The sequence below is a fragment of the Bombyx mandarina genome, chromosome 23, assembly GCF_030267445.1.
Source record: "Bombyx mandarina strain Sakado chromosome 23, ASM3026744v2".
Classification (NCBI taxonomy): domain Eukaryota; kingdom Metazoa; phylum Arthropoda; class Insecta; order Lepidoptera; family Bombycidae; genus Bombyx; species Bombyx mandarina.
In genome coordinates this window covers 11,090,830-11,107,989 of record NC_143229.1, presented here as the reverse complement: position 1 = coordinate 11,107,989, position 17,160 = coordinate 11,090,830, and the positions used below count along the sequence as shown (strand labels likewise).

General features: G+C 35.7%; 1 protein-coding gene and 1 long non-coding RNA gene across 10 annotated transcripts in view; one reads left to right on the top strand and one right to left on the bottom strand.

Moving 5' to 3' along the window:
- LOC149500181 (uncharacterized) overlaps positions 1-17,160 on the bottom strand; it is a 574,180-nt gene that overhangs the window by 285,537 nt on the left and 271,483 nt on the right. The window lies entirely within an intron of this gene.
- On the top strand, positions 1,456-16,956 carry Son (Son RNA binding protein). 9 transcript variants are annotated; one of them, XR_016325153.1, is made up of 16 exons: positions 1,456-2,414; positions 2,585-2,671; positions 3,230-3,403; positions 4,160-4,326; positions 4,837-5,012; positions 5,295-5,441; positions 5,820-5,905; positions 6,223-6,308; positions 7,640-7,713; positions 7,869-7,949; positions 8,847-8,954; positions 11,486-11,677; positions 14,524-14,694; positions 15,774-15,833; positions 16,498-16,560; positions 16,780-16,956. XR_016325153.1 is itself a non-coding variant. In XM_089737364.1 (15 exons), exons 1-15 carry the CDS (start codon positions 1,552-1,554, stop codon positions 16,888-16,890), a joined length of 2,583 nt encoding a protein of 860 aa, XP_089593490.1. In that variant the 5' UTR covers positions 1,456-1,551; the 3' UTR covers positions 16,891-16,956. The 9 variants fall into 9 exon arrangements, 3 of the variants coding, with proteins under 3 accessions (XP_089593490.1, XP_028034014.2, XP_089593491.1); XR_016325152.1 differs by having other exon boundaries at positions 16,498-16,585; XR_016325155.1 differs by lacking the exon at positions 15,774-15,833.

The window sequence follows — 17,160 nt, the reverse complement described above, 5'->3', positions numbered from 1 at the left end:
AATCAATGTATTTTGGATAAGATGGTTGTTCTTTTTTCGAATGAGCTCATCCGTGTATCAGTGAAAAAACTCTTTTTTTTTTCTTATATGGGTGGACGAGCTCACAGCTCACCTGGTGTTAAGTGGTTACTGGAGCCCATAGACATCTACAACGTAAATGCGCCACCCACCATGAGATATAAGTTCTAAGGTCTCAGTATAGTTACAACGGCTACCCCACCCTTCAAACCGAAACGCATTACTGCTTCACGGCAGAAATAGGCGGGGTGCCTACCCGTGCGGACTCACAGGAGGTCCTACCACCAGTGATTACGCAAATTATAATTTTGCGTGTTTGATTTTTATTATACGATGTTATTTATTCCTTCACCGTGGAAGTCAATCGTGAGCATTTGGTGAGTACGTATTTCATTAGAAAAATTGGTACCCGCCTGCAGGATTCGAACCCCGGTGCATCGCTACATACCAATGCACCGGACGTTTTATCCTTTAGGCCACGACGACTTCAATTAGACTCCTAAATATACTCCTAAATAGATTTTCGTTCTGTTCTCTATTCAATACGTTTAAGTTTTATGCATTCGTAAAATAGTTGAACACATTAAATTGTTTCAAATTACGTCTCTAGTTAGTTTATTCTGCAATTTCCAACGATTTTTTAGGGTCGACAATTCTAAATTTATATTTATTGGACTCGAATTACAATTGCTCTTGGAAGTGAGCAATGACAGGTCACAACCAATCCGCCGTAGGCTGTAGGCAGCACACAACAGCTTTTCAGGACCTTAAGGAAAGACCTTTCAAGGTATTAAACATTTAAAAAACACCAACAGAAGAAAGTTCAAACTGGAACCGGATGATACGTGGTTTATTAGCATTAAAGCCATATTTGGTGGTAATACCATCCCAGTTATTTTTAATGGAAAGTAATCACGTGTTCTCAGTCGATGGTGAAGGAAGTTATTACGAATAATTTCGATCAAAGGCAATAAATGATTTACTATTATTATATCGAGGAGTGTAATTCTATTTGGTTTGGGTAATGTCGCTTAAAAAAATAGTCTTTCATCCCTCGATATCATTATTTATTTACCTATTATTGTTATTTTATTTCATCCTAATGCCTCAAGTTAATGTCTCCGTACACTTTGTGATGTGAATTAGCCCCAGTAACGACTTTCGTTTTTAGAAATAAACTCCAACGCAGTGGCATCTGGTCCAAAAGTAGAACGGACATGAAGAAATAATCTGAAGTGTTTCCTAAGTCCCAATAGGACATACAGTCCTAAAATACAGAGACTTACAGTTGAAATATGAACAGCTTAATACATTTTATTTTGGGGAATTGACCACCATCTAGAAATAATATAGCTTCGGCGTTTGTAACAAAACATTTTGCTGAATAGACTATGAACCTTTTGCCTACAAGCGATATATAAAAAAAAAAGATCTGTCAGCTGTCATGTAAAAAAGTATGGCATATGGCGCTATATTCGTTAGAGAATATTTACAGTACAATTATCAACACAAAACAAGTAATATTTGACAAAAATGACTAGTTTGATTAACAAAATCGAGTTGCTAATTAAAAGGGAAAAAACTACACCGGAAAAAAAGAAAGATGACTCAAAAAAATCTTCGCATGAAATCCTCTCTGAGCTATTCAGCGCCTTCAATGCTGACCCACCTAAAATTGAGGAGGTGCCTTCAAAGAAAAAGAAAACCAAAAAGAAACACAAGAAAAAAGACAAGAAACGATCCCACAGGAATACCAAAAGCAGTGACTCTGATAATAGTGAAATTTCATCAAACAAAGCTAAAAAACGGAAAAAGAGTAAATTGAAAAAACGTAGATACAGTCGATCGCCTTCACTTCGTTCTCTGACTCCGCCAAAAAAAATTAAATGTGAATCGGACGGGCTAAAATCGAAGAAAACAGATAAATCTACAAAGAAAAAATATGCAAATGAAAATATTAAAATTGAATCTGTAGAGAATGAGAAACCATTACCCATAAAATCTGAAGTCCCAAGTGATACGAATATATTGAATTCAATGGATGCAAGCAGAATCCCTATGCCCGAATCTCCTCATGGCTCTAAACTTGTCAGCACTGATCTCACATTAAATCAAAACCAAAATCAAGAGCCGACCAACAAACAGGATTCGAATACTGAATCAGACAAAAATAAAGGTAAAATTCAAATAAAAAATCTGAAGTTTAGTGCTGTGTTTGAAGAAACTGTTAAAAAAGCTGAAGAACAAGCCAGGAAAAAAGCTGAAAAATATGAGGATGGTGAATATACTGACTCTTCAAGTAGTTCAGTCAAAGAAGTGGAGCTGAATCCCCAATTTCCGAAAACATCAGATCCTGGTGGTATTTTAAAACAGCAAATTGTGGAAGATAATAAAATGTATGTATTGATGTAGAATTTCTATGAAAATTACTAAACCAATAAAAAAAGAATCTTTTGAAACACAATTACTTAACATTATAGTTCAATTAAAACCAGTATATAGTAATATTTTGAGATTTATGCTTTACTGCAATTGTTTTTAAAATTAAATGAAAATCTTTTTACAGCTGTGAAGAAGAAAAAAAAAGTCAGAAAAAAGAAAAATCAGAAATTTCAAATAAAAAATCACATAAAGACAAAAGTCGTTCTAAAAGGTACTTAACATTAACAATGTTCATTACGATAAAATGGTATTAACATGATCTATGAATTGATTTAACTTCTTCATACAATTCTTTTATTTAATGTTCAATATCAAATTAACCTTTTCATTATTGTTATTACTTGGACAGATTAATGAACTCATTGCCCACCTGTTGTTAAGTTGTTCTCAGAGCCCATAGACATCAACGACCGAAGTGTTGTTACCTTTTTTGTTTTTTTTTTTATGGCCGTGGGCTGAACCTCCTAAGAGATTCCCGTGCCTAGGGGGCGGCTGGGGTAGTTGGACTTGACGGTTTGCAGGTGTTGGGAGCAGACTACAGGCCCAAGAAGTTTTAGAGCCCTACGGCACTAAACAACTCCCCTGCACTCTTAAACCTGATGTCTGATCTCCATCCGGGGTCAGAACCTGGTCAGAGTTACCCTGTTAGTGAGAGATAGAGTGCTGTTACATTTTTTTTGCTTTATTTGCTAAGTCTCGTCCTATACCAAGAAATACATTGACTCATTTTTTTTGTTACAATTTATAATAAAGTAATTTTTTCTTTCAGATCTCCTAGTAAATCTAGACGATCCAGATCCAGATCACGATCTACTTCACGCAGACATAGACATCGTTCTACTAGCCGTTCGCGGCATAGATCCAGGTCAAAACGAAGATCGCGGTCTCGACACAGGTCTAGGCATTATTCTCCGAGACAACGAAGTAGACGATCTGGAGCAAGGTTTGTTTTAAAATAAGTTTACAAGCTTGTAGTTACAACTCGAGCACGCTAAGCTTGCACCTCGCTGGAATGCGGCGCTTCCCCGCTCACCTTCCCGCGATCGCCCTGTCGCGTCAGTACGGTTAGCATCTTTGTGGCCGACATGCGTCATACGAGTTTTCGTCTCCCTATCCGTTGAATTTTAATTTTTTTAACTGTTCTTGTTAGGTTTTTTGTTGAAGTTTAGTTATATTATTGGACTATTTTTTTTAAGTTTTTGTTGAACTGTTGTTACTGAACGCTCAACGTTCATTTTTTTTTTACTTCGGATTGTTGTGGGCAACAAAATGAAAAGAAAGGTGATACACATTGAAGGGAGAAACATAATCCTGAAAAAGAAACATAAAGGAAAATTATTACAGAGCAATTTAGATACAAATTTTAAAAGTGCAAGAACGCCTGGTTGGTCTTAATACAAAAACCCGATATCGCTATATTCTAATGTACCTATGTATAATATATTGTTATAAACAATAAATGCAAAGTAAAATCTAACAAACATTTGTTCACATTTTTAAAGTCATAGCAAATCCTTTTTTCAGACCATACCTAAGTGGCTGTATGACATAATCGACACAAGGTGCAAACTTAGCTTGGTTGAGTTGTACATAATAATATTATTGCTATCATACCGTGAAAGTCACCAGACATTTTCCAACTATCCTGTCTTATAACTCCATATTAATGCAACTCACAAGGGTTTTTTTTTTACAACAGTCGATCACCAACTGGGGTAAAATTAGCTGACAGTGAAAAAAAACGACTTCTTGAAGTAGCAAGGCGAAATGCTATCAATATGCTCAAAAATGGTGCGGTGCCTGCTGGGGCGGCTGCACTGCCTCCACATACCAGAAACCAAGTTATGGCTGCTATACAATCTGGAGGTGTGTAGTCAACAAATAAACGCTGAAAAAACTTCAATTTTTCGGTAAAGACAGTTATCCAAAAATTTAGGTTTTGCTTATTTTAATTTCTTTTTTTTTTTTTTTATTGCCTTTGTAGGCAAACGAGCATACGGCCCACCTGATGGTAAGTGGTCACCGTCGCTCATGGACCTCAGCAATGCCAGGGGCAAAGCCAAGCCGCTGTCTACCATTAATTCAATTACGTTAGATTATTAAAATTACTTCATCAAGTGAAAATAATGTAAATTATTGTAGAAAATATGACTTTAAATAACAAAAAAAGGTGAGTCGAAATTAAATTATTCCTTTTTAATGCTGACATCATCAGAAGGGTCAGAAGATTAAGCCAAACAGATTAAATTATTGGATTGTCATCTAGATAATATATGTGTATAAAGTTACTCAGATTAATCTACACTTAACAACACAAATTAAGTACCACTTTATCATCTGTCAATGGATTTTTTGACATAATAGTTATTATTATAGGTAAATCAGTGGATGAACTAACAGATTTCTGCAAACACTTATCAAAAAAGGAAGCACTAGGGGAGCTATCTTCTGTCTCATCAAACGATGATGACATGAGTGAGAATGAAGACACACTTGCTTTCCATCATCCATTTCTTGTTAAAGAAAAGGCTCCTATTGTCATGAATATTAGGGTAAGCATTATAAAAACAATAATCAAGAGCATTTCTATTACCTATCTTGAATAGGAATTCATATGTCTCACGTCCTTAAGTATTGTTTACACAATACGCAACAAATCAAAAATGTGTACGTAAAACATTATCATTGATATTTAGATAGTCATCGAAATACCTAATTCTCATTTGTGGCAACCTGTTAACCATTTGAAATATTTTATATTTTAAAATAATATACACAAGATTTGACACTCCAAAACCTTTAACCATTTTTAACCACTTGTATTAATAATCTAGGGAGGAGCGCCCCTTCCAATAAAAAACAGCATTGTTCCAGTAGCCAATAAAGAGGAACTAAGATTACAGTTCCCTGTATCTTCAGGAACTCAGCACAGAGAAAAAGCATTAGAATGGGTTCCAGTTTCACCTCCAAAAAAAGATATGGTAAGTGATATTGTTATTACATATTTTACAAAATCCATTTGCAGCTTTCGCTGATGGGTCGGTTTTTAAGAATATTATACATTTACTGCATATTTAACAGGCAGAGAGGGCCTGAATGACCCGGTCTTGGTGTTCAGTGATAATTAGAGACTGTAGCTATCGAAATCTCAAAAAAATTTAAATAACTCAGAATGGTAGAATTCTAATTGCATGCTCTACTGGTATTACACACACTATAGTTGCAGACCATAGTGACACCAACGGATTTCTTATTTTATAAAAAATACTCTAAAAAATTATATGATTTACAATGATTAAACACTTCCTATCTCTACAATTAGATGATAGTGAGCTTAAAATAATTTCATTTTTTTGCAGCAAATAGCCAAACTTAGTCCCATTTCTGAAAACACGTTAACCAACTCGATACTGCCAAGTACAGTGCCCACTGAGGATGTTGCGAAGTAAGTAAATTTTTGTTATAAATAAATTTCAACATTCACCTGTCCATCGACAGTGTCTCATTGCAACCTGAACACTGCAGAGCAATATATAATGCCACAAACAAACATAATCTGTATAAAATGAAATATTGTGAACTGGCAAATGTTTAATGCTACCGAAGCCAATTTGCAATAAGCTTATAATATAATAATAATTAATTACCATATATTTTAAAACTTGTCATTGCAGTTGTTATTTTGTAAATGACAATTACTACAAACAATATATGTGACACTTTATACATATAGACATGACTGTATTGTTTTTATATTTTCAGGACAAGCCCTGCACCTCTGGCACTCCCAGCCCCTCCCCAACCGTTAATTCAACCAAGTTATATGAAGGGTTTCACATCAGGAACGCGTAAGTGAAAGGATTTTTCGATATTTAATATAGTGTAAAGAATTTTTGATGTGAAACATCTATAGCCGCACGTAAAACCGATTTCTGGCGTGGCGACGCATGCCGTGGCGACGCGTCGCCACGCTATGTCATGGTATATATATACAGTCTATATGCAGTAGTGTGTATGGTGTGGCGACGCGTCGCCATGCTATCAATCCGGCGTTAAGCCATCTCGCTACACTGAGCTCGGATATAGTGTATACAGTGTTGTTTACTACAGTACACATAACCTGTGTTTTACTTCAAAACAAATAATTTTTTCGTAATATTTTATTTTATCATTATGACATATTTAGTTCCTATCACATATTACTTTTACAAAATAAGGTCGATGTTTCACATCTGCCAGGCGTCCCTTGATGGCTCACTTTTTTTTTTTACACCGCAGAACCTTACTCATAGTGATCGAGGAACAGCTGCTGATCCTCAAGGTACCCATAGAGCGTGATATAGATAAATTTGCTATTACACCCTGTGTTATACTACACAAATATTCCGTAAAAGCAATCAAATCATCGTAGATACTACAATTTTTCCTATGCGCTGATCTGATTTAAACTCTGAACAAAAAAAGAGACCAATGTCTATGAAATTTAACTTGTGACTAAATAAAATGCAAAAATGAAGATTAAAATTTTACCACATTTCAACGTATATTTTCTTTACGGCTTTGCACTCGAATCACAAAAAACAAAACAACTTCGTCCATACATCAGGGTGATAGCAATTTGTTAGCAGTGGCTTGGGCGTATAAATACGTTCTCATCGCTCTTGCAAATGGATCATAATCAAGATCCTCATCTTAAGTATTCTTTTATGAATTTATTGCTTAGGTGGGTGGACGAGCTTACGGCCCACCTAATGTTAAGTGGTTACCGGAGCCCATAGACATTCTACAACGTAAATACCGCCACCCACCTTGAGATATGAGTTTTAAGGTCTCAGTATAGTTACAACGGCTGCCCCACCCTTCAAACGATACACATTACTACTTCACAGCAGAAATTATAGGCGGTGGTACCTACCCGTGCGGACTAACAAGAGGTCCTACCACCAGTAATTACGCACATTATAATTTTGCGGGTTTGATTTTTATTACACAATGTTATTCCTTCACCGTGGAAGTCAATCGTGAACATTTGTTAAGTACGTATTTCATTAGAAAAATTGGTCCCCGCCTGCGGAATTCGAACACCGGTGCATCGTTAGATACGAATGCACCGGTCTTATCCTTTAGGCCACGTCGACCTCAAAGTTTTCAATAATCAGTTGAGATCTTTTGCTTGCAGAATTATCATCGGTTCCCGCTTTAGCAGCCCCGGGACCACAAGCTTATCCGCCAGGAATAGAGCCCGCTCCCATCGTAAGTATTATCCATCATCGTTTAGAAACATAACTTGGATAATTTTAAACACTTGCAATTTAATCTCGTAAACCAACCACAACTTTGTGACGTGGATCGGCGACTCCATTTTCCAAGATCTTCTTTCTAAGTTATTGTTTCTCTTTTTCCTTCAGGACATGGCATTGATTGTATCACAGAAATTGTCAATGATTCGTAAGGAACAAGAAGAAAGCGAATTGTTGAGTACTCATGGCGTAAGTACCAATGGTTGATGGGACCTTATTTTTTTCTTACTTAATCGCTGGTAACCTCGAAGGTCTATTCCTGCTTGTCGGAGCTGGTAGGCGAGCTCACGGCGCTCAGCTTGAGAGAATTCGCTAACACTAGCCCACTAGCAAGAGCAGTGCTTCGCTGAATCTTATCTATTTTATATGGGACATCCCATATAAAAACTGAAACCTAAAAATCATGTCTCGAGTTTGGTGGCGGCATTTACATTGTTTATGGATTCCGGTAACCACTTACCACCAGGTGGGCCGTGAGCTCGTGCATCCATCTAAGCAAAAAAAAAACCAGTGGGTAATGCCTATGGTTGAAATGCGTCCTAGCACTAATAGATATTTGTTGAAAAGCGAGTTACAGTAGATTGGGGGGAATCGGGACGCTTTCCAATTCTAATACAAATTCTCAGCGCTTTTTCTTAGGGCTATACCAATAAAATTGAAATTGAAACTATTCCGGAGGTTAAAATTTCCATATACAATACAGTGTTATACATTGAAAAATATACACAAAAACTTAAAAAACTAGCTTGACTTGATCCACCTTGGCTTTTGGGATGAATCGGGTCATGTATGGAGACAATAGTTTTTCGATAGGGCTGGCACTGTTTAGTTGTTAGGTAGGTACTACTTAGTACTACTTACCTTTAGGTAATTAACTTTTCCATATCTTTAATCAGTTACAAAACTCTGATGACTGAATTAAACTAGTTAATATTCTTAAACAGCACATAAAGTCTTTTTGCAATTCAACAAATTTAAATCCCACAAAAGCATTGTGACAGTCCAGATTTGTTCCTATTCTACCCTAGTCCCTATTCCCCCCAATCTACAGTACAGAGTAGTTCTCAATATGTTTAATTCTTTCAGTTTGGCTGGTCAAAGGACAGTGCTCTCGGTCAGTTCACTGGATCGACAGGAGCACAGATCTTAACCCCAAAGGAACTGGCCAGCGGTACGCAGGCTTGGGCTAAAAAGGTACACAGATACGATTTTGTTAATCATTTGATTTGATTAGTGCAAAAATATATTTACACAATACGTATGATTTATTTCCTTGATCATCAAGATAATTTGATACGGCTTTCACGTTTTCAATTTTCACACAATTCGCTTTTTTGTTTTAAACTTGAAACGGATATGATAAAGACCTTTTTTAGTCATTTGAAGCACTTATACAGAATGACATTTTTAAAACATGTAAACACTTTTTTTCTACTTAATGTCTTTCTTAAATTTTCCTCGACTATATTTTCAAATATGATTATGTTAGTATTGATGATCGAGGAATATATATATTTATATACATATATATAAAACATGCTTGTAAAAATGCGTTAAAGTTTTGAACGGAGCTAAACTAGTTTTGTTTTTATATAACTAAAACTCTCCCTCCTTGATTTTGTCATATCATTAAAAATATTTTAGGCTAAAATTTACCAGAATAAATTTCCTTTGAAATTTAGGTCACAAAGTTAAGGCTAAAATTTACCAGAATAAATTTCCTTGGAAATTTAGGTCACAAAGTTAACAAAATAATTTTATATAAAATCTAAACCGGCCTCTGTATATTTGTGGATTCTGATTATTTGTTTAACATTAAAAAAACATGTAAAATAATATTATTCTATTGTGGTGTTATAAAAAAAAATTAATAAGAAACAAATTCAATTTTTTGTTCCACAACTTGACCGTGTTATTGACGGTAGTTCATAAGTTTCGTTCATTACTTTAATGAGTTGGCAATGACTTTTCTTTCAGCTGACAGTGTCAACGATCGTGATGCTGTGCGCGGCTACCGGTCGGATCTCATAATACGCTTGTATTATGTTTTTCGACCTCTATCTCAAATATCAGATGGTTGCAACGACATTTCGAAACTATGAACCAGCAAAAGGATATTCTTTTTAGATGCAAAATTAAAAAGAATTTGTAGTCTGGTATACATACTAGCGACCCGTCCTCGCTTCGTTGCGGGGACTATCTATTATTTATTTTACTGAATTTCCTTTTATATATATTTGTTTTAAACGATATTCAGTTTTTCTTAAATCCTCTTTAACAATATTTACAGCACGCATCTGTCAATGTTATGTCAAACGCCATAAGGTTACATTAGAAAATTTAACAAGGTGGTTATTTATTCATAAATTTTCTAATTTTGTTCGCAATTCTCTAATTTTTCTTTCATAAGAACTTTCTTCTGACAATAAGAAATGCAACAAAAAAAGAATTATCCCAAATCGTTACCGGCGTTCTGAAGTTATGCGTGTCCATACATTACGCAGATTCGTTTTTATTATATGTATTTTTTATTTTATTTTTTCGTTTATACCGTACTAATTCGTTAATTAACAAATAATATTAACATTCCTGTTCTTACTCGTAAGTCTTTATCACTCAATATATCGTAGGATTGAACTACAAGAAAATGTTACTGCAACCATCTCGTTTAATATAAAATAGTGTAATGAGAGAACTATGTTCGTTCAATCATTACACTGAAGGAAAACATATACATACCGTGATCCTGAACTTAAATAAAGTGAGCAGAGACTTGTCAAATTAAATTGAATGCTACCATAACAGTTAAATAAAGATTTAAAGGGTTGCCATATACATATTTCTAAAATGCTTAAGTTGCCAATTAATTTCTTTGTTTTTCCACCATTTTAAAGGGATTTCTATTAAATTTGGTCTGAAATTTTTGAAAGTCCTAAATATGAACAAAATTTAGGAAATCTTGATATTGCAAGACATAAATTGACCCGTGTATTCTAAAACATACATGAAATATTTTATTTTATTGATTATTTTCATATTTTGACAAGACTCTGTCTACTTTTCAACGGAGATGACCGTGATGATAATTATCATGCCAATTCCTCGGCATGTCAATCATCATTACATCGGGAACAAATATTCAGTCTTCCCCATTTATCAGACTGACAATAATATTGAAATAAGACTTTATTTGCGAAAGAAAATCATGTTTTTTTTTCTTATTTGAATAAAATCTCTACATTATTTTTATTTCGTCATTCAAAAAAATCTTTCGTTTTCCGTCAGTCTTCTAAATCGTTTCATAAAGCCTGGCAGTCTTTTGAGTCAAAAAAAAACGTAAATAACTCAACAACACTCAAAGGGAAGCATGGCTTTAACGGGGAATTCGTGAATATTTGTTGCAGCTTGTTTGTGATACGGAGACGCTGTACGTTAGACGCACGACGGTACTGCGCTGATAAACCAAAACGTATTACCTAATGCGAGGTAAGTATCCAATATCGTGGGGGGAACAACCGTTAACGAGAAATGAATAAATGTTGCCAACTTCATAAACTACCTAAATGTTTATATCGAATACAAAAATTGAGACAGATAGTCGTGGGCGCGAAATGACAACCGGCCAAAACAAAAATAATTGGACATTTAGTTTTTTTTTTATATGTCGAGAAGTTTAACTGAAAAATCGTAATGGAACAAAATGGAAATAATAAATCTGTATGTAGGATCAACTACAACGTGCAGCTCCTGTTGAGGGAGGAATGGGTATGCATCTGCTGCAGAAGATGGGTTGGACCCCGGGTCGAGGTCTCGGGAAGGAAGGCACCGGGACCCTACAGCCGCTACTGCTCGAGGTCAAGCTGGACACGAAGGGTCTGCAAGCCAAAGAAGAATACAACAATAAATACAGTAAAGCTGTGAGTATGATCTTCGTTATTAAACCGTTGAAATTGAATGCATCTGTTAACATTTTGTTGGGGGGTATGCATATATGCAGCCGTCGTCTGCGGCAACATGGCGCTTATCTATATATTAATACGTGAAGCAAAAACTTTGTACCCCTTTTTACAAAAATTGCGCGGACGGAGGAGTATGAAATTTCCCATACTTATAAAGAATACAGAGAAGGAGTGCAGAATGCTAATATCTTTTTAAATTACTGATTAAAAATGCATTAAATCAATAAAAGAAAAAACATTACACACACTACCATGTATTTAACACACACACACGCATGCATACATTTGTTTATTGCCAAACTTTTCTTATTGTTTATTTTATAGTCTGTGGTCAAATTGAAAATAGTTTATATATTGTTTGTCTTTATTAATATTTCTTTAAAGTGTAGTCTTGGCGAAATCTGTGATCATAGAAGTATAATAATAGTCTTTGATAATAGAATCATAATAGTGCACAAACTTAAAATTTCAATTAATTATAGTCGTATTTCCACCACTAGTTATTTTGGATGCACTAGATACTATTCATATTTTGAAGTCGTGGCCTAAAGAATAAGACGTCCAGTGCATTCGTATCTAACGATGCACCGGTGTTCGAATCCCTCAGGGGGTTACCAATTTTTCTAATGAAATACGTAGTTAACAAATGCTCACGATTGACTTCCACGGTGAAGGAATAACATCGCTTAATAAAAATCAAACCCGCAAAATTATAATTTTACGTAATTACTGGTGGTAGGACGTCTTGTGAGTCCGCACGGGTAGGTACCACCGCCTATTTCTGCCGTGAAGCAGTAATGCATTTCGGTTTGAAGGATGGGGCAGCTGTTGTAACTATACTGAGACCTTAGAACTCATATCTCAAGGTGGGTGGCGGTAATTGCGTTATAGATGTCTATGGGCTCCGGTAACCACTTAACACTAGGTGGGCTGTGAGCTCGTCCACCCATCTATGCAACAACAACAACAAAAAACCATTGAATGTTTTCGATTGTTTAATGAGACTAAAGCCGACTTAAACTAATAGGTGTATGGCTCTAATAAAGAATAAAAAAAATGAGACTAAAGTTATTAGTCCTTTAGAGGAAAAAAAGACAAAAGAAGATCTTCCTTAAGTGCTATTGCTCGATAGACCAGCGGTCCGAATGGTATTGTTCGGAACTTATGTGTATTAAACAAATCCTGAAAAGCTCCCATATCGAATCTATCAAATATCTTTTGTTCTATTAAAACAACCGCTACAGTTTGTTAAGCTACACTTTAATGATAAAACAAATGATAAGGTTATAACATAATACTATCGATATTTTATAATATAGGTATAATAATATATATTTTTATTAATCTGCCAAAGTTCGGAACAAGGTTATCTATTGAAAACAAATTTATCTAGTTGCTTATTTAAAAATGACTCAAAATACAATTACTGTTTGTAAACAAATCGTATCACATCCGAAAATGTCACAGGTGACGTGTGCAACGATTAACTCATAATGTCCATCAAAGGTTAAAGATGAACGATATTATCACGCTCACGGAGCACCTGGTGTTAAGAGGTTACCGGAGCCCGTAGACCTCAACAACGTAAATACCGCCACCCATCTAGTCTCACAAGACCAATCATCCAATTACACGAACACAAATTCTACATCGTAAAAGCGATTTTTTTTGTTTAGAGAGTACAGATTCATATTATAAATATGCAAATGTGTTCTCACGATTGTATGGTTACAAAATTTTTAATAAACTTATTCCAAAAGTTCTCGAATCAACTAATTGAAAAACGTAATTTTCAAAATGTATTCAATTTTTATTTTTGACGATTTGAATATTCGATTGCATGCAGCAGAGATGCGAATGTTGCGATGGATGTGTGGAGTAACGAGAATGGATAGAATACGGAATGAATATGTTAGAGGAAGTCTGAAAGTGGCACCTGTGACAGAGAAGCTGAGAAGTGCGCGTTTGGGATGGAATGGACAGGTCATGAGACGAAATGAAAATGAGGTTGTTAAGAGAGTGTTAACTATGAATGTGGAAGGATATAGAGGAAGAGATAGACCTAAGAAGAAATGGATGGATTGGGTAAAAGACTATATGTGTAAGAGGAGAGTGAGCGAAGAAATTGTATATAGTAGAGGAGTATGGAAGGAGAAAACATGCTGCGCCGATCCCAGGTGACTGGGAGAACGGTCGGACAATGATTGATTAATAATATCGGCCGGTATCATTAAGTACTATGGACATAAAATGGAAATTTACATATGGGAGAAATGTATAATACTCGTAAGTATGTACAAGATGAAGGGTAGTTACTGTAGACTAACACTGCTTTCAGACTACGCTATAATATAATAGCATATATTATATTAGCTCATAGCACAACAATATCGCGCACCATACATTGTTATGGACACGTTCACACTGTACTGTACCTACTATATATTATTGGCTAAATATACGCTGCTATACTATATGGCACTATACTATAGCGTAGTATGAAAGCAGTCTACTGGTGGTAGGACCTCTTGTGAGTCCGCGCGGGTAGGTACCACCGCCCTGTCTATTTCTGCTGTGAAGCAGTAATGCGTTTCGGTTTGAAGGGTGGGGCAGTCGTTGTAACTATACTGAGATCTTAGAACTTATATCTCAAGGTGGGTGGCGCATTTACGTTGTAGATGTCCATGGGCTCCAGTAACCACTTAACACCAGGTTGGCTGTGAGCTCGTCGACCCATCGCAGCAATAAAAAAAAAGTTTAATGTGTTATGTTGTAAGCGGCCTTAACTGACATCTGTTGTCCAGATTAAACAACACAGAATCAGGAGTCGGGGTCCAGCGCCCCTGATTGGGGCAGGCGGTAAACATCCCGTCTCGCTGCTGGGAGAGTATTGTTCGAAACAGAAACTCGGACCGCCAGAATATAATTTGTGTTTCGAATGTGGTCCTGATCATAAAAAAAACTTTTTGTTTAAGGTATGAAAAACATTTTATTTTTATTCATTAACTAGCTTTACCCGTCCGCTTCGCTGGGCATTTAAAATTAACATTATTATTTCTTACCCATTACAAAGATTCTCATCATTAACGCCCCCGCAACTGGTATAGGGAATCCAATACTCATATAAATATTAGCCTATCCATTAAGTACATGTATTTTCTACATGGATACCAAGTTTCAAGTCAATCGGATGCATGGTGCAGTAGTTATAACGGAACATCCGTAAAAACCACTGTAGATTTATTAGTATAGAAGTATAGATTATTGTTGTGCTGAAAGAAAAACACAAAATACTTTCCTGATAAAGATTACGGATTGCAGGCCGTTTTGTTAGGTGTAGGTTCCATCATTCTACCTTTTGCCTTGAAGCAGTGATGCGTTCCGGCTTTAAGGATGAGACAGCAATTAAACAACAAACACTTTGGAGACTTCAACCTCTTGTCTCTAGGTGATTGAAGAAGGCATTCATGTTTGATGTCTATAAGCTCCAGTACTTAACACTAGTTGGACAATGAGATCGTCCACCCATCTATGCAATGTATTAAAAAAAAAGAGGGATAGATGGTTTGTCAAATGCTCCAACGCGCAGAAGGTCACATTTCTTATGAAATTTATAAATAAATTTTGAGAAAAACATTCACACCCTGACCTATGACCTCTTGGTCACTCATTCACTGGTATTTTGGAAATAAACGACAAAGGGAAGATCTTCCACCGAGCGGGTGATATTGCTAGGTAGACCAACGGTCCGAATGTTGTTGTTCGTAACTTGTATACAGTAATCCCCCCTAAAACACGGTATATTGGTTCCGCGTTATAGGAAACGCGCTGTAGGAGTATTCTAGCATAACACGCTTGTTTGACCCCATATAACACGTAATCTACAAATGTATATGTAATACAAAACAATCAATGTTTTAACAATTTAAAAACTAGGAACATAAATTTAATAAATTCGTTTAATTTAATTTTATAACAACACAATTGACACAATGTGCAAAGAAAGGTACGCGAAATTAATTAAAAACTGTACAAATCATTATAAATTTCACAGCACAGAAATAGAACGTGTGGAATGCCCGCGTTATATGGGGGAGTATCCGTGCTATACGAGGTACTTTAATCGCGTAATAAGAAAACGCGTCATAAGAGTACCGTGCTATAAGGGGTATAGCACGGTACTCTTATAACGCGTTTTCTTATTACTGTGGTAGTTTTCCAATTACAGAGCATAATGCGACTCGGTGACACACAATGCCGAAAGCTTAATTGGAACGTGAATTAGTTTTCAAATGCATCAGCAGAGTGCGCTAAGTTAGCAGTTTTAATTAACATAGATTATTTCTAAGAAACTACGACGAAACGAAAGCCTTACAATTTTTTTCGACATTAAATAATATTACTAACGATAATATAAACAAAATTTCGATCAATGCCAACTTAAAGAAAAACACTTGTCAATTTTCTGTCACTGAGTCTATCGATTGCACGCATCACGCGAGAGAAGTACTTTTGAGAGTGCTCGATTGTGCGAAGCGTTGCTGTAGTTGGAACATTCAACGTTGAGCATTATGCCTCATAGATAGGCCACAACATGAATACTATTGCCTACCTTATAACATTTTTATTAACGTAAAAAAATATTTAGCGCTATTCCAATTTGAAAATCGATAAATGAAAAAAAAAAATTAATTAATATTATTTTGACTGCGAGAGAATGAGCTAAAATACTTCTGAAAGTTTCACTTTCTTGATATCAACTGCCCCATTATTTTTAGCCTCAATAATCCGATGAGCTTGCAGCCTTCCCGATGGCAAGTCGCTGCTGTCCATGGACACCGGTAATGCTAGAGCACGTTCGCGGCGGTACCTACCTATGTTAAATACTCTCTTACGCATCGTTTGAATGACATGCTGTATAATGCTACAGGAAAAGAGGGAGTTATTATATTATGAAAATAATATTTTTTTTCTTTCTAAGAAATTTTTTTTCTTGATAATAAATAGAATTCCTTACAAATTGTCGTAAATGAATAATTGATGATGGTTTATTTGCACAGGTGAGAGTGGCCGGAGTCGAATACCAGCCAGCCGTCGCGAGCGCCAATAAAAAACAAGCCAAAGCAGACGCCGCACAGTTGGCGTTGCAGAAATTAGGAATAGTCTGCTAGTGCTCACACATAAAACAATATGGATACGATTTTGTACTTTGCTGTAAATATATACAATTTTATGTAGTTATTGTTATTTTATTGAATAATGGCCAAATCCGGCCCGCTCAGCTGTCCGATCTCGATTTGGCTTTGGTCTGTTCGCTACCAAATATTACAAGGTGATTCACTAAGTCAATCTGAAATAGCTTAAAAATTCCAATGAGATAAAGATATATGTATATAAGTAAGTTTGAGTAAAGTATAATGACAATTCTCTTTTCAAATGAA